Here is a 22,332-nt window from a genome sequence, read left to right as displayed (position 1 = left end):
TGCTTTGTGGCATTCACTCATGTATCCAATATCTTTTGTGAAAATGATATCTTTGTTTATATACAGGCAATTTCTCTTTCTTCAGAGTAACTGTGTCTTTTTAAGAAATGGTGTCAATTTCTCTTCTATTCTAAATTCTGCCAAAAAAAAAAAAAAATCATAACTTTAAAAAACAGAAGTTCCACGTCGGATTCCAGCTTGAATTTTTTTTCTGCTGTTCTCATGTGACATGGTATTTGGAAGTAGAGAGGTCACTGTTTCAGTGAAATGAACGCTAATGAATGTCCTAAAGCAACAATTGTTGTGATTTCCTTCCAGTGAGTCCACATCAATCAAGACTTAACTATTCTGTTGCAATATTCACAATATTTGCTTTTAGAAACACTGCACGTTACAGTCAATATGATACTCTTTCATTGTTTTGTGAAGATTAACCAAGGCCTTTCTACTTCTTTTTTCTATATTGTCTCTGAAACTAAATAACATCTTTAGTAAAATTTGGAAAATGGGATAAACTTAAATCAGAAGTTATTTCTTTGAAGAAATTTTTGATGGAGGAAGATGAGCTGAAGTAATTAACTGTAATAAACCTTGGGAATGGTATTTGATGGTATGGTTGAAAGAATACAAGGCTAGTTATTATTGCCTTATCCTTGGAACTGATTAGCTGGTGAAATGGCTTAATTTTCTTTTTCACTAGACTATACACATTGGGAGAGTTGGAACTGTGTCTTTTTTGCTCACTGGTGTATTCTGAGCTCCTAGGAGAGTGCTTTGTACATACTTAGTGCTCAACAAACATATTAAACAGCTAAATGAGTCTCAGTTTCATGTTCTTTAATATTAGTTTGGTTAACAAGTTCTTCCCAGTCTATACTCATAAAAATTTTATGAGGATCAAATTACTTGATATAAGGAAAATTTTCAAGTTTTATACAATTTTAAGGCATTATTTTTTTCCTTCCATATATGTTTTGCTTATTTGCCAAGAAGTTAAATAAGCTTCCTTTTGTCACCAGAAAGAAACACTCTGAAGAATCTTAATTAATACCGTTTGCTTTTAATAAGATTTTCTTTTAGCTTAGTGACATCTGAACCCAACATCATCAGAAGTACATTCATATTTGGTTTCATTCAACTCATCAGGTTTCCTTTCCAAAGCTGATGGGGGCTGAGTAAGTATGAAATTGTACTGTCAGTAATAACTGCCCTCGTTCTTGTCAGGCACAGCCAGATTCTGATCTTCAGGTTACGCTGCCTGCAACACTTTTCAATTAACATTATTAGTCCTCCACACATTCGCTCAATCTCTTTCTGGCACCGAACTCAGTGTTTCAGTGAAAAAAAAAATTGCTCAGAAGCAAGGAAGGCTTCCTCTTTCATTGATCCCCTTGTTTACCACAGCCTCTGTGCTTGGAACAGTCTTAGTTCTCAGGGACACTAGATGTCTCAAGGATGTTATTGTCTACTACACCCTGGGCTCACTTTATTTATAGAGTTTACCACTCTGTTAGGAAGGTGACAGACCTTGTTTGCAAGTCCTGAAAAAAAAAATCCATTATGAGGGTGTTAGGAATAGACAGGCACTTGACAGTGTACATCCTCCATGAAGAGTTCCATCTTTTGGCAAATTTCACTGTTATTACAGAATCAGACTCTTATCAAGGTCAAGACTCTTCACGTGGATGGAATTTTAAATACTTAAGTGTCCAGCAGTAGTGTTTAGAGAGCAACATTGTTATAAGCCATGTCTTCTGATTCCAATGAATGACTGCTCTGCACAAAAAGTTTTGTCATATGTAGTCAGATTTTATACTTAAATTCAGCTCTGACTCTTTGGTGTAACACCAAATTAAATGTGAAATATTTAGTATGAAAATAGATGTTTTGTGCATAAAAATAATTGGTTTGACATCTTTATCCCCCACAAAGTTTATTAGGCAATGTAACAAGACTTATCAATAAGGAGCCAAATAATTTGTAGTTATCTGTCCTTAGAGTTCAATTTACATCAGTGTCATCACCAAGAAGATGGATTTGAAATGTCCAATGTATTGGAAGGAGTTACTGCAATGAAGAGAAGAAGGATAACCAACAGTGACTGTGGTAGTTAAGATTGTGTGTCCACTTGGCTGGGCCTGCTTGAGTGGCTGGGCAGCTGGTGGTTGTTATGCCCCATGATGAGACTGGCAATCAGCTCCATGGTGGGCTCTACCACAAGCAGCTGAGGAGCTTCTTTAGCGATGTGGTCTGCTTACTGCATATAAGAAGCAGCTTTGGGAATGGTCTGTAGCTTATGGCACACTTGAACCCTTCATGTAGCCAAGTCATTGTTCAGCAGCCTGCCATGCTCTACCGATCTTGTGACTTTTAATAGACTTGAATTAATGGCCAACCATGTGGCTTGGTAGTATCCAGACTATGCCTTATTACTTGTCAACCTTGGGCTTTTCGGCCTCTGCAGCCAGCTGTCTGAATGAAGAAAACCTCTAGCATCAGTGGGCTGGGCACAGGAGGCAGAGCTGAAGCCCAAGGTTGAGGGGCTTTCACCCAGCCCCTAGAGCCTGGCACTTTGAACTTGGGCTTAAAACCTCCAAACTGTAAGAGAATAAACTCCTGTTTGTTAAAGCCATCCCATTTGTGGTATATTTTCTGTTAGAGTGGCACTAGGAAACCAAAACAGTAGCATTCAAGCAATGTCTTGCTTTACCTCTGCAAAAAATAAAATAGCTCAACTCTTTCTTCTAGTTTAGACATTATGATTCTAAAGAGATAAACTGTGATTCAGAAAACCACAGCAGATAGTATACTTGACCTAGGGGAACATAAAAACATTGGGTGAGTGCTAAGATGTCACATGGTAAAGGTGTGAGCCCAGTAGGTGTAAAGTTCTACTGGGCACGCACTGCTGTCAAGTCAGATTCAACTCATAGAGACTCCTCCTTGTGTTTCCAAGGCAGTATCACTATGGAAGTAGATTGCCCCAACTTTCCTTCCGAGGAGCGGCTGGTAGGTAGGTTTGAACTGCCAGCCTTCTGGTTAGCAGTTAAGTGTCTTAGGCACTGCACTGAAGCTCTTTACCTTTATATAGCAGTTAATAGTTTATTGCACACTTTGACACATCTTACCTAATTTAGATGTAAAAGTCATATGAGATTGAATATGATTATAGCTTCTTTACTAAACTCTAACAAATGAGATACAAGGAGGTTGGGTAACTAGCATAACTGATAAAGAAGAGACATAAACACATGGGCAGACTTTGTAAATCTTGACTCATTTTTCTCATTCATAGAATGGATATGTTAAGACAGATTTTTGCTTTTCAACATAGGCTTCATATAAGAATCAGCTGGGGAGTTTTTAAGACTACTTATGCTGAGAAGTCACCCCCATAGGTCCTGATTTAATTAACCTTAGGTGGGGCTTCCATTTTTTAAGTTTCTTGGTGATTCTAATGTGCAACCAGGATTGTGAACCACTGGCTTGAAGATCTCAGAAGACTTCTTCTTCTATACATCTAAGATTTATGCACTATTTCAATTGTTTCAAGACTTCATTGAATATCTTAAATTTTATTATTAATTTATCCTTTCTGGATCCTTGCTAGAATTTAGAACTAATTCTTACTAGAGATTCTAAGAACTATATACTTTTTCAACTGAACTATATGTAATTGGATTGTGGTGTTGGAGAAGAATATTGAATGTACCATGGACTGTCAGAAGAACAAACATATCAATCTTACAGGAAATACAACCAGAATACTCATCATGAGGATAATCAAGACTTTCGCTCACTTCCTTTGGATGTACATCAACTTGTCTCTCCTTATCAATTTCTGCCTGAGAGTCATCTTGCCCAATCTATAGAATTCCTTTACATGCCAGAAAATTTTCTATAAGCACAAGGAGCTATCATTTAGAGGTAGACAGGACTGAATTAAAGATGGGAATTTATGCAGGGAGGAGATATCAGTGACTCTTTAGGAAATCATTGAACAAAATCACATAAAAGAAACAAAGAGTTAACAAAACACTGGACGCCTGGGCCCACTGTAGTGCCCCTTCTTATCCAGCTAGACAGTCTGAGTTCCAAAACACAAGGAAAAACAGTTTTCAAAGCAACCTCACAGAACTGCATACAACTTCTTTTGTAAATGAGCAAGTTACATAAGTTAAAAAGAAGAAGAAGAAAAAGAAACAAGCCATAATCTTTTGTGCTTGCGATGGCATAAAGAAAGTCTGAGTGAGATGACGCTGCCATCAGTAGCTGGGTGCATGGGGGTGGGTGTGGGGGGCAATATGCAGGCATTAGTATTTCTGAGGATAGATTTTTATATTTGTGAAGAAGTTAATATGAATTTGCAGCTGACAGTTTCAGTTATTCCTGAAAGCCTCCAAATGATTGATGGTGAACATACTGTGAGAGAACCTAGAAAATTGCATAAATTTAAGATAACCACAAAGCATACCCAATAGCTGAGAATTCTTCAGAAATGTCATTTTCTAAGCACTTACTCTCTTATCACTGGCTAGGTTTGGTAATGAACACAGCTGATCATCTAGGTCAAATGAAAAATTATGGTTTGAAGATGAGAGCCTGGAATGAACTAGAGGCAATCCTCCAGTGATTGTTATTATAACCCAATTTTAACATCAGTTCCAGAAAAGTGGTAGGCTCTGTCATGACCATCTTTGGCAATGGTGCTGATTTATGTCACACTTCCTGTTTGTGTTGTCATTTTCTGATGTTGAAAATACTTTAAGTTGGTATGAGATTATTTTAACAAAATACTTTATCCCCATTTATTAAGCTACATGTAATCAATTTTGCCAAAGAAGACAATATATTCTTATTTCATGTATACTGAAAGAATGAAAAGAATGTTATTTAGTGAGTTCTGTACCAGAGATGGAGTCCCTGAGTGGTACAAAGGGTGAAGCACTTGGCCACTAAAGGAAAGACTGAAGTTTTGACTCCATTCAGAGGGCCCTTGGAAGAAACGCTTGTCAATCTACTTCCAAAACATAAGCCATTGGAAACCCTGTGGAATACAATTCTACTTCAACACACATAATGTCCCCAAGAGTCAAAATTGACTAGACAGCAACTGGTTTCTGGTACCAGAGATTATTAGCAAGCAGCAACTTGAGGACCAAATGCAGCTCACTATTTCTTTGTATGACTTGCCGACTAAGAATGATTTTTGCATTTTTAAATGGTTGAAAAAATCAATAGAAGAATAATATTTAAAAAAATCAATAGAAGAATAATATTTAAAAAATCAATAGAACAATAGTATTTTGAGACATGAAAATTACACAGAAACTCAAATTTTAACCCATAAAAAGGTTTTCTGGGGACTTAGTCATGTTCATTCTTTTAGGTGTTATTAATTGCTTTTATACTACAATGGCAGAGTTGAGTTGAGTAGTTGAGACAGAGACCATTTGGCTAGCAAAGCCTAAAATACTTACTATCTTGTCCTTGTCAGGTTTGTTGATCCCTAGGTTAGACTGTATATATTGAGGTTCTCCATTGGTCCTTTCTACAGATGCAGTTCATCTGATTCCTTTTTTCAACAACATAAATGACAGCTATACACATGGACTTTTCCAGATGGAACACACAAGAATCAGATCGACTACATCTGTGGAAAGAAGTAATGGAGAAGCTCAATATCTTCAGCCAAAGCAAGGCTAGGAGCTGGCTGTGGAACAGACCATCAATTGCTCATATTCAAGTACAAGTTGAAGCTGAAGAAAATGAAAATAAGTCCACATTAGCCAAAATATGACCTTAATTCTATCCCACCAGAATTTAGAGACCATCTGAAGTACAGATTTTATGCATTGAACATCAATGACTGAAAACCAGACCAGTTGTGGGATGCCACCAAGAACATCATACATGAAGAAAGCAAAAGGTCATCAAAAGACAGGAAAGGAAGAAAAGACCAAGATGAATGTCAGAAGAGACTCTGAAGCTTGCTTTTGAATGGAGAGTTGTTGTGTTGTTGTGTTATGTACCATCGAGTCGGACCCAACTCATAGCGACCCCTCCTTGGGTTTCCGAGGCAGTATCACTACAGAAGTAGATTGCCCCATCTTCCTTCTGAGGAGTGGCTGGTGGGTTTGAACCTCCAGCCTTCTGGTTAGCAGTCAAGTGCCTTAGGCACTATGCTACCAGAGGTTTGAATGGAGAGTAGCTATAGCAAATGGAAGAAATGACAAGATAAAAGAGCTGAACAGATTTCAAAGAGCAGCTCAAGAAGGCAAAGTCAATTATTATAATGAAATGTGCAAAGACCTGACATTAGAAAATCAAAAGGGAAGAAACCCAACATTTCTCAAACTGAAAGAACTGATGAAATATTTAAGCCTCAAGTTGCAATATTGAAAGATTCTATAGGAGCTCAAGTAGCACAGTGCCTAAAGCACTTGACTTCTAACCAGAAGCCCGTGGTTCAAACCCACCAGCCACTCCTTGGAAGGAAGATGAGGCAATCTACTTCCATAGTGATACTGCCTTGGAAACCCAAGGAAGGGTCGCTATGAGTTGGGTCCAACTCGAGGGCACATAACAACAACAACAACAACATAAGAAAAATATTGAATGATATAGGAAGCATCAAAAGAAGATGGAAGGAATACATAGAGTCACTGGACAAAGAAGAATTGGTTGATGTTCAAGTATTTCAGGAGATGGAATACGATCAAGAAAGAATGGCACTGAAGTAAGAAGTCTTAGCTGCATTGAAGGAATTGGTGAAAAACAAGGCTCCAAAAAATTGATTGAATGCCCATTGAGATGTTTCAACAAATGGATGCAGGACTAGAGCAAGATGCATAGATGCAGGACTCTATGCCAAGTACCTTGGCAGATGGCTACCTGGCCAACTGACTGAAAGGGATACATGTTTGTGCTCATTCCAAAGAAAGGTGATCCAACAGAATGTGGAAATTATGAAAAAAAAAAAATCAATATCACGCACGCACAAATGTTACAAAATATAATTCAAAAATAGTTGCACCAGTATATTGACAGAGAACTTCCAGAAGTTCAGGCTGGATTCAAAAGAGGATGTGGAATAAAGGATATCATTGCTGAAGTCAGATGGATATTGACTGAAAGCAAAGAATACCAAAAAAAATATATATATATTTACCTGTGCTTTATTGACTATGCAAAGGTATTTGACTGTGTGTATCATAACAAATTATGAATAACATTGCAAAGAATATAAATCCCAGAACACTTTATAGTGCTCATGAGGAAACTGTACATAGACCAGAAGGCTGTCATTTGAACAGAACAAGGTGATATTACATGGTTTAAATCAGGAAAGGTGTGCTTCAGGATTATATGCTTTCATCATACTAATTCAATCTAGTTGATAATGCTGAGCAAATAATCTGAGAAGCTGGGCTATATGAAAAAGAACATGGCATCAGGATTGGAGGAAGACCCATTAATAACCTCCAATATGCACATGACACAACCTTGCTTGCTGAAAGTGAAGATGACTTGAAGCACTTACTGATGAAGATTAAAGATTACAGTCTGCAGTAGGGATTACACTTCAAAATAAAGAAAACAAAAATCCTCACAACAGGACCCATAAGCAGCACCACGATAAACAGAGAAAAGATTGTAGTTGTCAAAGATTTCATTTCATTTGGATCCACAATCAACACCCATGGAAGCAGCAGTCAAGAATTCAGATGTTGTATTTTAATTATAGTGTTGATGAAGAATACTGAAAATATCATGGACTTCCTGAAGAACAAATCTGTTCTGGAATAAGAGCAACTGGTATGCTTCTTGGAAACAAGAACGGCCAGACTTTGTCTCACCTACTTTGGTCATGTTGTCAGAAGGGACCATTCCCTGGAGGAGGATGTCATGCTTGGTAAAATGGAGGATCAGCAGAAAAAGGGAAGATCCTTCACAAGATGGATTGACATAGTGACTACAATGATAGGGTCACGTATAGTAACGATTGTGAAGATGGCACACGACTGGGCAGTGCTTCCTTCTGTTTTACATTGGGTCGCTATGTATAGAGTCAACTGGATGACACCTAACAACAATAATCTAGACTGAGACAGGTGACTACTCTTTGTCCAGTGGAAATAAGCCATATTTGCATCTAAATGTGGTAAAATGAAAGTGTCCTGGGGCTGAGAGGTTAAGCACTCGACTGCTAACTGAACGGTGGATGGTTCAAACCCACCACTCTGCAGGAGAAAGTTGTGGCAATCTGCTTCTGTAAGAGTACAGCCTTGGAAACCCTATGGTGTAGTTCTACTCTGTCATACAGGGTGGCTGTGAGTTGGAATCAAGTCTCACGTTGGGTTTAGTTTTGGTTTTGGTGGCAAAAGGAGATACAATAATTCTTACCTCTCAATCATTTAAATCCAAACTTTACTTTGGCTTGTGAAATGTTGTGGTGTAAAATAGGTTTATATAGATCAGATCGAGTTTTACTGTATCAGTATATTTTTTGCCATTTTTGGTGTAGTGGGGTCAGGTTAATTCAAAGACCCAAAAGCCCTTCAACTATAGGCATAGTTCATAGTTTCTTGTTAAAAACAATATTAAAGATTATGTGACTTAAAAATTACTTAAAAGTTGGCTAAGTAGGGGTTAAGTAATTTTGTAATTGTATAACTCTGGTACAATTGCATATTACTTGTTTTCCTTCTGTAACTTAAAGGTTTACTAAAAATTACATCATAAGTTTCCACAACTTTACTGAATCTAAAATAGTAAATATAATCCAGACATTCATCTAGCTGATAATGCCAATTTATATATAACCTCTATTTTTAGCTATATAAGGGATCAATTTCATTTTAAGAATTTTATTTCAGTATACTGGGTACTCTTGGTAATTTGCATGACATGACTGGATTATCAGGTGACAGGATGATTGAATCATAAGGGAATCCATTTTTTCATCTAACTATTTCCTCTGATGAAAATAAAGGCTAAAGCAAAAGCATGCTATGTCAGGAGCTTGCTGCAGTATATAATATGGAACACAGCTTGATGTTTCTATTTCTTCAATTATGCTTTAAAAAACATTTCTTGGAATCACATTGTGTATACTAACTTTTTATATTTTTGCATCTTAAAAATGTTATGCCCTTAAAATGAACAGTAATGTATTAATGTACTCAAATGGACAGACAGCTTATAATTGTCTCCTAATTTTTTTTTAGTTTGTTTGAATAAGGTGCTTACATTCATATTAGTTTATAAATTTCTTAAGTTTTTTAAACAGACTATTTTAGAGAAACTTCTTTAAATTTTACTTTCTATATGGTCATTATAAGAGCAATAATCTATTTCCTATTCAATATTTGTGAATTTATATGTGCATGTATGTATGTATGTATATGGAGCTCTAGCAGAATAGGGCCTAAGGCATTTGACTGCTAACCAAAAGGTTGGTGGTTCAAACCCACCAGCTGTTCTGTGAAGAAAGATTTACCACCTCAGAAACTCAATGAGGGTCGCTATGAGTCAAAATCTACTCCATGACAGTGAGTTTGAGTATATATATATTTGAATTTATGTTTTGCAGATATTATCCACCAGTATAGATCATCTTTCATGATTCAAGGCATAAAAACTAAATATGTATGAAAAAAGCAGTGAATCAACTGAATTGTCTGAATTAGAAGTTACATCTCAATAATCTGAGTAAATCTGAATTGCTGAAAAGTTTATATTACACAGCATTTTAAAGATGTGCAATTCTGTTTCTCAGATTCGAAATGCTGAGTTTCTTAGCTAACCCAAAGAGATAGTTTTGGATCATGTATTCAAAGACGATCAAGTGACCTTTTGTGAAACCACGGAGAGGCTGCACAGAGTTTTTGCAGCAGTAGATCATGAGACAGCACAGGGTCGGGTGATGTTTCATTGCATTGTACACAGGGCAAAACGAGTCGATGTCAACACGAGACAACTAACACCGAGCATGTATTATGGCTTCCGTAGGAGATATTTGGGGAGGCTGCAAGAAGGAATGGATTTAAAGTGGGACTTAAAGAATAGGGAGAATTTTGATAGGAAAAACAATATCGATGTTAGAGGAAAAAATAGAAAGAGAGGAGAAAAACACAAGGGTTATTTGAAGACAGTGACTGCATCAGGTTGATTAAATTTGGTCACACATTAAATTGCACTAATAGTTTTCAGTGAATCTAAATGATTACTATTAGAATCATTTCAAGAAATCCACTTATATACAATTGGTAAGCTACTTACTACATGACTGAATTCAAGAAAAACTGTACTTGACAATATTCTTGCCTGACAAAAACTTACATCCAAGCAAGGATGATCTCTCCTCTCTCATTAGAAGCCATCACAAAATCCATCACATTTGAAAGTTCCACAATAGGTTTACAAAGTTTCATTTTATTAGATTTCATGGAGCCATTATCTCTCTGCATTAATTTTGGAATACAGCATACAGAATTTGATTAATATCTAAAGGCAAATATTAAAACTATATCCCTGTGAATTAAAGCGAGAATGAAACACACACAGAGAGAGACAAAGAGAGAGATTTATATAGGCAGAAAGAGAGAGAGAACACAATATCATTTGGGTTTAAGGTAAATCCAGTGAACTCATGTGGAATTCAATAAAATACAAGGGGCTATGAGGAAAGTGGAACCAAGATTATTTAATTTTGAAGATGTGTACTTTTTTCTCTAGCTATTGTAGCTTGTGCAATCATGGAGAAACTGTCCTTCAAATTTAATTTCCATGGGAAATTTTAGTACTAGAAAGAACATTATTATTATTATTATTAATTATTATTATCATTGAACTGATGCTTTTTACAGATGAGGAAAATAAGGCCCTGATGGGATCATAGTTGATTGACAATTGACACTTGGAATCCTGAGTCCAAGGCAAAGCTTCTCATTCCAGCTCTCATTCTTTCCTAAAGTCATGGCTCAGTCTCAGGGTCCTCAATCTGATGAATTGGTGTGGAGGCAAGCAAGAACGGCCGGCCGAGGAAAGGAGTTGCAACCGCAAGCTCACTCTACCCCGCTGCTTGTGTGTGATACATTTTATCTTTTGTTTCAGCTCACTTTCAAAAACTGGTATTTTCTTGAGCTTAATTATCACAAGATGATCTTATACTTGAAGACTTGAAATCAGCAGGGGATGGAGATGATAGCTTTTGTCTTGCTGCCTCATATAAGTTGATAGAAGGCACAGGAGGCTTTATTTCCTTTATACGTCACAAAGCAAACTGTTTCCATTAAGAAGATGAGAATGGGACACTATGCATTACTGTTGTCTACTCCGTGTCCGTTGACCAGAACTAACTAACACTCTTCCTGAATCCTGAAACAGAAAGAAATGGAAGGAAAAACTTTTCTTATGAACTCTGCTCATCATTCTAATTCAGGCTACTTAGAATTTCTTAAGAATTGCTAAATATTAAGAAAAGCCTATAGTGAATGTGTCTCTCAGAGTTTTGTTTACTCTGCCAGTGCATAGCGGCCAATGATAAAATGGCATGTTTTGTAGAATCTGAGACAAGGGTTTGTGTGAAGGAAGGTCCATCACATTGGAGGATGATTGCAGAGAACAGGAGTAGGGGCTAGAAGAGTGAAACAGGAGGGGAGGAAAAGCTGTATCTTTGTGTTGGCTGCAACGTGGCTAGTGTGGCTTGGTCAAGCCTGGACTTTCTGTGGTTTCATGCTGATCACTCCCCAGAGCTGTGCACCTGACTGCAGAGAAAAATAAAAGGGAACAATTGTCCCCAGGTTCCCATTGCCCCTGGCCAAGGGTTGATCTGTAGGGTGTTAACTTTCTCAAGCTTCCAGGTGGTGCAGGTGGGAGTACCAGGATGATCCCTGAGAAGGGCAGTGTAATCAGAGAGACTTCAGGGCAGAAGGTGGCTGACAGATGTGGGTACAGTGAAGAGTTTTTCTACTGCTCCCTTTACTTTCCTTTGTATTTAGAATAATTCATAACATATATGATAGTTTATTCTTTCAAAGAAGAAGGGAAACAGAGAAGAGGGAAAGAAACTCAAATGACAATTCCATCGCAATGGCAGAGACACAGCTTATAATACAGGAAACTAAGTACAAGTCTGGTAGCATAGTGGCTAAGGCACTTGACTGCTAACCAGAAGGCTGGCGGTTCAAACCCACCAGCCACTCCTCGGAAGGAAGGTTGGGCATTCCTACTTCCGTAGTGATACTGCTTCGGAAACCCAAGGAGGGGTCGCTATGAGTCGGGGCCGACTCGATGGCAAATAACAAGAACAACAAGTACAAGTCAGAGTGCCCAGGTCCACAAAAAGGAAAAGGTGTTCAAGAAAGAATTAGCAATTAAAGTAGACTTGTAATAGTTGATACCAGGAGCTCTCCAATGCTAAGTGAAAAGCAAAAAATTTAATAGTTATGTTATTATATAAATAACTTTGTTAAAGGCAGAATTTTATTGAGGAGGTCCCCCTCCTTAAATTCATCCTCTAATTAGGATATATTTTTTTAAAAAATAAAGTAACATTTATTAATATTTGTTTTATAAATAAACTAGAATCTTTCCTTATTTTATGAAAAGTGCTAGTGGCCATATTCACTGACATTCATTCAAGTTAATTTATATACATACACATAGTCCCTTGGGTTGTGATGATGGTTAGTGTGCTTGTCTGCTAACTGAAAGGTTGGCTGTTCAGTCCAGCCAGCAGTGCTTCAGGGGGAAAAAAAAATGTCTGGTGATCTACTTTTAAAAAAATCAGCAATAGAAAACCCCCTGACACACATGGGGTCACTGTGACTTGAAGTGATGTAGCAAATTAGATAAAATATTGCTATTATTATTTTTTCCTCTCAGTTATATAAATCTGAATCAAAACTAAAATCTTAGATTCCCGCTCCAATCAGCCATGATAGATCACTTTAAATTTTAAATCCGAATTAAATATTTAAAGTTTTGAGTAAGTATGAGCTCATTAGACTTGCTCTAAAACCTGAAATACATTTAGTGAGAGGCAAATGACAATAATATCTTGCATAGATTTAAATACTGTGCTCTGATAACCAGTGGAATTGAGAATTCTTCTAAATAAATTAAGAAATTATCTTAAGAATTAAGGTAATATCATTTGGTACTCTTTATTGAGAGCTTACGTGGAAGGATACTCAGCCTACAGACACCTAACAGTCTTTAGCCCCCCACTTCCTTCAACAGTGTCTTTGCAGACCCTGTGCCTAGCTACATGGACAAATCTTTAGGACACACACAAAAAAGTCACATTATAAATACTTGTGGAACTGTATCAGCTTTTACAGTTATGGTTAATCCTTTACTTTGGTCAAATATTTTCAAAAAGTAAAGCACTATAGGTTTGTGTATTATTTTGATTGATTTGTTTCTCTTTAAAAGATTCTTGGCAATAATATACTATCAGTATCACATTTAAAATTATTGTACTTTTTGTAATAGTTTATTCTATATTTTCCAGAATCTTTGTGGTTATTTTTATAATAGTATTTTCTGTAAGCATTATTTTTTCTTTAAAACCAGAAAGAAAACAAACAAAAAAACCCCAAAAAAACCACCCTTAAGGTGTTGACTAAAACATTTCAATCATTTAACATCTGTGTTTTAAGTCTTTAGGTCATATTCTTCCTTTGTATTCCTTAGAACAGCAGTGTGGTAGAATGTTACTTAAATGAAACTACTTAATAATGTTAGTGAAGGTACGATGGTGATGATGATGATGATAGAGTCAAGGCACACAGAGCAGAAAAGCATTAATCCCATCATCTGTACTACCAGTTGTTATTTTTTGTTGTTGTTGTCATAGTCATCTATGTCTCAGAATTCACTTAGTGTACTATGACATTCTACTAAATAATCAGGTCAGGAAGCTGTAACTACTTGACCATTCAAAAGTATTTGTATTTTAAATGATACCAGTGAGTATTTTACCTCAATACTTTAACAGAAGCAGCATCATGGCCATGTTTTCATCAGAGAAAATAATATCTTTGAGTTTTGAACATCACAACCTGGGGACAATTCCACTGATATCCTCAACTAAATACACATACTTTCTTCAACCTGCCCCACAATACTTTTTCTATCATTTTCATGTGTCACTGAACTGTTTTTCTGTGTCACAATCACATTCCCAGAACATCATCTGACCTTGTAATTAACCATCTGAACTGCCACAGGTGTGTGTTTGGGGTGACCTTTCAAACAGTGTGGCATTTGTTAGAACTTTCTGTACAGAGATGTGAAACACAGTGTCATGTCCTCAGTAAGATGTAATGTCACCATCCTTTGCCAACTCAGCAAGTGGTCAGAGGTAAGGCCTTTAAAATAAATTTAACCAACCAGTCATCTTTAAAACACTGAGATGGGACCAATCTGTTTGTTTCACAGCCAGTTTCTGCTATATGGGCCCTCTCTGTATAAAAGAGCAAAAACAAAGAGGGGAGGATGAGGAAGGGAGATACCAAGGAGAAGTAGTAAAAGGGAATAAAGCATTTTGTTTCAGACGACAGGCTTTCTAAATGTTTTGGTAATTTCTCTTGAGAGATTTTTATTTTTTCCTTCAGCATTCTAGCCACAAATCTGGAAATAATGAATTATTCCTATGTTATTACTACTAATTAAATTCATTCTGCCAATCTAAGAGCTGAATTTCACTCAAATCATGATTTGCCACCCTTGTAAGCATAAAATTATATTGGTTAGGAAAGATTCAGTGGTACTGAACTAACAAACTATCTGTCCTTTGGGAAATCCTTTACATTCTCAGTGCCTCAGTTTCCTCGTTGAGCATAAGTAATCTCCAGGGTCCCTTCTAACTCTACCTGCTTATGGCTCTGTGGATTTTCTTAGGCAAAATGGGAAACATATTTTCCCTGCACATGGCAGGTCTTCAGTTATGCTTTCTATTATTGTAACAGCAGAATAATCCTTGGTTTTTGTCTTTGATATGAATCTTTGTATTGGATTTCATAAAGTAAATATTTTTTAAAATGAATTTTTCCATTGATTCTCTTCCTGCATTTTTCCTTCTGTTGTTAGCCTTTCTCTCAATAGATGGTGCTCTTTTCTCAGAGACACTGCTTACTGTATCAAAGGATCAAGGAAGTTAGTTTCACCCTTTAACAATCATTAATTAAAGAAATCAAACATACAAGCAGAAATAATAAGTTATAAGCAATTTGCAACACCGTGGTAAAGGAAGCATTTGGGGAGAATGCTTGTGAAAAGATTAAGGAAGTTCATTGAAACATGCAAGACTTGCTGAATAAGTGAAGCAAATATTATAACTAAATATGAAAATGCCATGTTCACTACAGACATATTACCCCTAGTAGGGAGAAAACCTCAAATCAGGAGCCATTTTAAAGTGCTAAGATATTTACCTTAAAAGAAGTGAATATGTAGTAGTAATTCTTTAGCTGTATTATTTTCATTATTTGGGTTTAGGATTTGAACACACACACCAGTACCCACACAATGTACATCAATATCGTTAATATGAAGAGCTGGCACACTTTGTCAAACAAACCTGGAGAGTCTGGGCAAACAGAAAGTGGACCATGGACTCTTGAAATAATTCACTGGATAAAGACACTTTTTTTCAGAGTACCCATCACAATTTCCTATATAATTCTTTATATTAATTCAGATTTTTGTCACTTCTAATAAGTTCCAAATTTTAGAGGTATCGAGACACAGTGGTCATGCCCTGCACATCTCCTGGACCACCCTCTCTATTCCAGATTCCAGTGAACAGTCCCCTGGCATATCTGCAGTAGCACTAACCGCAAACTGGTCTAGGCAACACGCTGTCATGTTTGTTACAACAAAGCACCACATGGAGTAAAACCAGGAAACAATTCCTCCGCCAAGTTGGACATCAGAATGCAAAGAAGAGTAAGGTAAAGGCAACTATGAAGGGAGAATAGAAGATGCAGGAGGGTGGTACAGCAAAACACTCTTGAGTGAGGAGAAGAATAGTTGCCAAGGTTCATCTCCTAAGGGAACAGAGATTGAGGGACCGCCAATTAAGGTAAATAAACTAGAACCCTCTTCTATTATTCTGCAATTACTGGTGCCTCAGCTCCTGCAAGGACGCTGTAGGACCCTATGCTCAAAACCTCTTGGCTCAGTGTGAGGAGGAGTTGTAAGACAGAGCATTTTTGTCAAAGCATTATGGCTTTATACCAAAGCAACTTCTTTATTCCTGAATTTTTGGATTCTTTACAATGGAGGGAAAAATAAAAAAGTATGTTTTCTTCCCCAGACAACAGCCACTCTATTCACAGTCATTCCCAGTCTCCCTTGTTTACCTCCTCTCTCTCCACCTCTCAGCAAACACTCTGCCTTGGGGCTTAGGTACCCTCCTCGCCCTATTAGCCCCTGAAGACTCCGTTGGAGCCCTGCTGCCTTCCTTACCTGACAATAACATACATGACCAGGAAGTTTCCGAAGAGACCCACCACGCACACGATGGAGTAGAGGGCCATGATGGTGATGGCCGTGATCATGGAGGGACTCCCGGTCGGAGGGCACAGGCTGTCGCTCCCTCCCAGCTCGGTGCGGTTCGGACCGCAGGGGTCGGACAGGTTGCCATCTAAGTGGGACAAGTTGACCCAGGACCTGAGGCTAGGTGCTGGGGAGCAACTTGCAGAGCGTGCAAAGGGATCAGTGCAATTGCTGGCGTTGGTGGGGACGGAGCCGCTGTCCATGGTGCTGATCGCCGGCGGGGGCCCACGTTGAGAGGTGGCCTCAGCACTGGGACTTTCCAGGTCGCACGCGCTTTGGCAGAGTCCTCCCGTCGCTGCCACAGCTTCTGCGGTTTCTCGCAGAGAGCAGCCCAGATGGAACCAGGGGAGCGTCAGGCAGAAGGGGAGAGCCGAGCGTCTGACCTGATCTGCTTGGAGCCCCTTCCCACCTTAGTAGTAGACCGAGACCTAAGCTCAACCCTACACCACTGGGGGAGGGGAGGGAGCGCTAAGAGGGATCCAGGCTGGAGGGGAGGGAGGAGAGCGAAGGGGTGGATTTTGCGCAAACCATCAGTAGGTCTCCTCACTTGGCACTCCTCTATGCAAAAGCGCCTAAGGAGGGGCGGGGGTTGGGAGGGGTAGAAGGAAGGGACAAGGAGGGAGACAGGCTGAGAGTCTTTGGCAACCTTAAAGCAAGAGGCTGACATCATTCCATTTTCCAGCGCCGTTTTCTTTTTAGAAGGGGCCTTATGGCGCAGTGGTTAAAGCGGCCGGTTGCCAACCAAAAGGTCAGCTGTTCGAACCCATCAGCCTCTTTGCAGAAGAAAGGTGTGGCAGTCTTGCCCCGTAAAGATTATAGCCTTGGAAACCCTAGAGGACAGTTCAACGCTGTCCTATGAGATTCTTAGGAGTCAGAAACAATTGCACAGCATGGGCTCTTTTTGTTGTTTAGTTTTCCCTTTATCATCTGAGGGGAAACACAATGTCCAGACGCACCCCTTAGGGCACTCCTGACGTTTTTCCCTCCCTATTGCCTACAGACATTACAAATAATTGCCCAGACCCTCTTCTGTAGCCCTCCTCGCCTCATCGCCTCACATCTGCGAAAGGTAATCACATCTTTCGTATCAGTAAACTAGTATTTCCAACAAACCAAAGCAATCTGAAACGAGGGATTGAGAAGCAAACTTTCCTGGAAGAAACCTGTTATTTTACTCCTATCCCCCAATTTCTCCCAGAGCAGAAGCTCTCTTTGCTTCTAATTTCTGTCCTGGTAGGGAAAATAACGGGTGACAGTAATCAGGGGGTTGTGGCATTCAGTAAAGTCAATGAAAACTAATATTGATCTTCCACATCTTCAGTCTCCTAGGTAATTTTGTAATTATTTAATTCTCCTTTTGGTTTCTGCAGACTTCTTACATGGACATGTGCTTTTGAGAAGAGCACCGTCAAAACCAAATAAAATTTAGATTATTTCTTTCTGTTTTTTAGCATAGAAATTGTATTAGGACCCACACAGAAGTCTGCAACTGGAGTGGCCTCCAAGCAAGGTTCCTGAGGAATGTGAATACATTTAAATTTTTTAAAAAATGCATTTTATTGAAATACAATTTATGTACAGTGAAATACACAAAACTAAAGTGACATGAGTCAGTGCTTTTAGTGCTTTTTTTTTTTTTTTTTTTTTTTTTTCAAGGTTTTTCCCCCCCCCCCCCCCCCCCCCGGCAAAAAAAAAAAAAAGAAAGTTTCCCTCCATATATAAACTTTTCCTTGATCTTCCACAACAATGAACTAATACTACATTTGTCCTTCTGTGATTGACTTATGTCACTCAGCATAATGTCCTCCAAGTTCATCCTTATTTTGTAGTGTTTTGGAGAATCTACATTATTCTTTATTGCTGCATAAGCATTCCATTATGTGTATGTACCATAGTTTGGTCATCCACTCTTTCGCTATAAATTTTAGAGATAAGTCCCTTGCCAGATATGTAATTATCAGCAAATATGAATTTGTTGCTGTCATTTTTGTTATGTGCTTTTTCGTGGTGTCGATTTCTTTGTTCCATATAATTTTCTATGCTGAGCTCATTTTGTTTATGAATCATGTTATCACTTCATTCATTACTATTGTTTTAGCATTTATTGAATATTTATACTTGTCCTCTTTTTGGATGTGAAGGTTTATCATTTTTCTTTGAGGTCACCTGTGATTTATAGTTTTCTTCCCAAGTTTAGAACAGTCTGTTCTATCTTGTAATTGTCTTGACTTCCCTACCATCTGGAAGTTCTGAAACGATACAGTTTTTTCCCTCTTTTTGGTTTGTTGTTGCTGTTGTTGTTATGTGCTATCGTTTCTCCTCATTTGTCAATTGGTGTCTCTGGTTCCCTGTTTACAATCTTGTAGGCTTATTTACTTCTGATACTTCCATAGCTGGGTTGGTTTCTGGGTTATGTCATCATGTGTGTTAATGGTCAGTTGTTTGCTGTTGTTGCTTCTCTGTCCAAAGGGCTCGCTTTAGCATCTCTTGTAAGGTTGATCTGGTTTTAACAAATTGCCTTAATTTTTGCTTATCTGAAAATGTCCTAATTTCACCATCATATATGAGGGACAATTTTGCTGGATACTTAATTCTTGGTTGGAAATTTTTCTCTTTCTGTGTTTTACACATACCATCCCATTGTCTTCTCGCCTGCATGGTTTCTCTTGAGAAATCCAAGCTTAGTCTTACTGGTTGCCCCTTGTAGGTAACTTTCATTTTCCCTGTGGTACTCTCATGATTCTTTCTTTGTCTTTGATTTTGGTAGGTTTGATAATGATATGTCTGGGTGATTTTCTTTTGGGGTCTATCTTGTTTGGGGCTCATTGGAATTCCTGAATGAATATATTCTCATCTTTCATCATACCAGGAAAATTTTCTTCCAGCAAATCTTCAACAATTTTCTCTGTGGTTTTATTTGTCTCTTCCTGTTCTGGAATTCCGTTTACATGTAGGTTATTCCTTTTGATGGTATCCCACATGAACCTTAGGCTTTCTTCATTTTGTTTTGATCTTTTTTTTTTTTTTTTTCTGATTGATCCCTTTCCAAAGAAGTGTTCAGGTATTTTCCTTCAATCTCCCTAATTCTGTCTTCCATTGATTCAATTCTGCTCCTTTGCCCATTCCATGTCTTATCTATTTCTGAAAATTTAGTATTAATCTGGATTTCTATCTGTAGATTTTGTATCATTTCTAGTTTTTCATTTATTTTGTCATTTTATTCCTGTATTGTCTTTCAAAATTGTTCTAGAGTTTTCTCTGTGTTTTCCTTGATCCGTCTCTCAATTCGTTGAAGGTATCTAAATATAATTCTTCTGAACTCCTTATCAGGGAGTTCCAATGTTGCCTCTTCCTCAGGGATGTGTTTTGGGTCTGTATCCTGGTCCCTTGTTTCTCCTGCTTTTTCTAGCTTCTTTGGGTGGACTGTGGTGCTCTGTTGTCTCTGAGGTATTGTGATGTTTTTGTGTTTATATTTAATTAGAGATTGTGTATTGGAGTGACTTGCCCATGATTTTTGTTTTCTTTGTATGTTATCTGTGCAAGCAGCATACTGTGCTGTGAGCCTCTATTCACTAGTTGACAGCACTTATACACTCACCACCTGTCTTCTTTCCTGTTGTCAGCCTTTCCCTGCCAACCTTGGCAAACAGAGCCTATTCTTAGGTCCCTGGAATCCAAATGAGAATGCTATCACTTTAAAATCCAAAATGGTTGCCACTTGTAAAGACTCCAAATGGCTGCACCCTCGGTCACTGTAAATATCCAAAATGACTGCCACCTGTAAACATTCAAAATGGCTACACCCTTGGTCACTTTAAATTTCCAAAATGACTGCTGCATGTAAACAGTCAAAATGGCTGTGTCCTATGGACAGCAGAAAGTCAACAGCTCAGGTTGTCTCCCTCCTTGCTGTTTCCCTTCCTAGTCATAGGCCACCAGCACAGTCGTCCCTGCACCCTTTGGTGACCAGGGCTGATCTTCAGATCAATTCTCAGGTTCCAACACCACTTGGAAATATTCAGGCTGTTGGTCTTGTAAGAGTAGCTGACAATCTGCAGCTCTGACCATGTCTGTATTCACCGTTTTTATTCAGGTTTTTCCACTAGTTGGTGCCTAATCCACTTCTGTATAGTTCTTTTCAAAGCTCAGGGCTCCAGGATTATCTTCTGTATCTCTGTCTGTTGGTTTTTCTTTTCATTGTTGAAGAGGGTCTGTGTCGCTTGTCTGTCCATCTTACCAGAAGTCCTAAATTTAAAATTTTATACCTACTTTTAAGCCCACAAACATTTCTATTTGAACAACAAATGTTTAAGTCAAACCAGGAGTCATTTTTCTGCTCATTTTTGCCTTTGTTTTCGATAAAGTTAACACTAAATATGTAATAATCCCTACTTCTGCACATATGTGTATTGTGTATGTATAGATCTTTTAATGATAAAAGTTAGAAATAAATATCCTCAATCAGTTATAGAAATTTAACTGCAAGCCCGGGTAGCATAGTGCCTAAGGCACTTGACTGCTAACCAGAAGAATGGTGGTTCAAACCCACCAGCCACTCTTGGAAGGAAGGTTGGGCCATCGACTTCCATAGTGATAATGCTTTGGAAACCCAAGGAGGGGTTGCTATGAATCAGGTCTGACTGGAGGGCACATTACAACAACCACAACTTTGGGAGCATGGAAAAGGGAAAGGTTAGGAGGAACATTTAATTCCAATATTATTTTTAGGCATTTGTCTTGAAAACAGATATAGGTAAACTATACTATCATAGGTTATTTTGGCAATGCTCAGTAGATTTTTATCCTTTTGCATTAAAGGGTATAATTTCAGCACTAAAATGTTACAACATCTCCTAGAGACTAATAAACAAACAAACAAACTCACTGCCATCCAGTTGATTCTGACTCATGGGGACCCCCTTTGAGTTTCTGAGGCAATAAATCTTTAGGGAAGTAGATTGTCCAGTCTTTCTTCCACAGAATGGCTGGTGAGTTTGAACTGCCAACCTTCTGGTTAGCAGTCAAAATGTTTTAGGCAGTATGCCACCAGAGCACGCTCTCTCTCTCTCTCTCTAATACAGATAGATAGATATCCAACTGAAATCTATCTGGCATTCATTCAGTTCCATGGGGATGCAAAGACCCAGTCTTAGCATACTTACCATGAAAGACAAGGGGTATCTTGAAATCAGTCCTAGTCTTGGAGGCAGATCATTTTGGGAATCTTGTACTTGTCACTTAGCTATGAGAGTATAGATAAGTTACTTCACTGAGTGACAATTTTCTGTTCATTTAAAAAGAGGAGGGGGAAATAATAATGCTCACCTCATATAGCTGCTGCTGTTGTTGTTGTATGCCATCGAGTCAGCCCCGACTCATAGCGACCCCTCCTTGGGTTTCCGAGGCAGTAGCACTATGGAAGTAGGATTGCCCAACCTTCCTTCCGAGGAGTGGCTGGTGGGTTTGAACCAGCAGCCTTCTGGTTAGCAGTCAAGTGCCTTAGGCACTATGCTACCAGAGCTCCTCATATAGCTGCTAGCAGGATTAAATTAGATACACAATGCAATGTTGTTGTTGTTGTTATGTGCCGTCAAGTCATCTTGGACTCATAGTGACCCCTCCTTGGGTTTCCAAGGCAGTATCTCTATGGAAGTAGATTGCCCGACCTTCCTTCCAAGGAGTGGCTGGTGGGTTCGAACCACCAACCTTTTGGTTATCAGTCAAGTGCTTTAGGCACTATGCTACTAGAGCTCCTTGTAG

General features: G+C 38.4%; 1 protein-coding gene across 1 annotated transcript in view; it reads right to left on the bottom strand.

The window, feature by feature from the left end:
- OPRM1 (opioid receptor mu 1) overlaps nucleotides 1-17,132 on the bottom strand; it is a 72,050-nt gene extending 54,918 nt beyond the window's left edge. The window contains exons 1-2 of the mRNA XM_007957867.2: nucleotides 17,058-17,132; nucleotides 16,483-16,963 (exon numbers count right to left, since the gene is read on the bottom strand). Of these exons, the coding sequence (XP_007956058.2) occupies nucleotides 16,483-16,963; nucleotides 17,058-17,103 (527 nt within the window). The 5' untranslated portion in view covers nucleotides 17,104-17,132. The remainder of the gene's footprint in view (nucleotides 1-16,482; nucleotides 16,964-17,057) is intronic.
- Between the last annotated feature and the right edge of the window lie 5,200 nt (nucleotides 17,133-22,332).

Source organism: Orycteropus afer, unplaced genomic scaffold (assembly GCF_000298275.1).
Source record: "Orycteropus afer afer isolate SDZICR_OR568_19922 unplaced genomic scaffold, OryAfe1.0 scaffold00815, whole genome shotgun sequence".
NCBI lineage: Eukaryota > Metazoa > Chordata > Mammalia > Tubulidentata > Orycteropodidae > Orycteropus > Orycteropus afer.
Note: the sequence above shows the minus strand (reverse complement) of the source record. Positions and strands in the feature narration are given on the sequence as shown.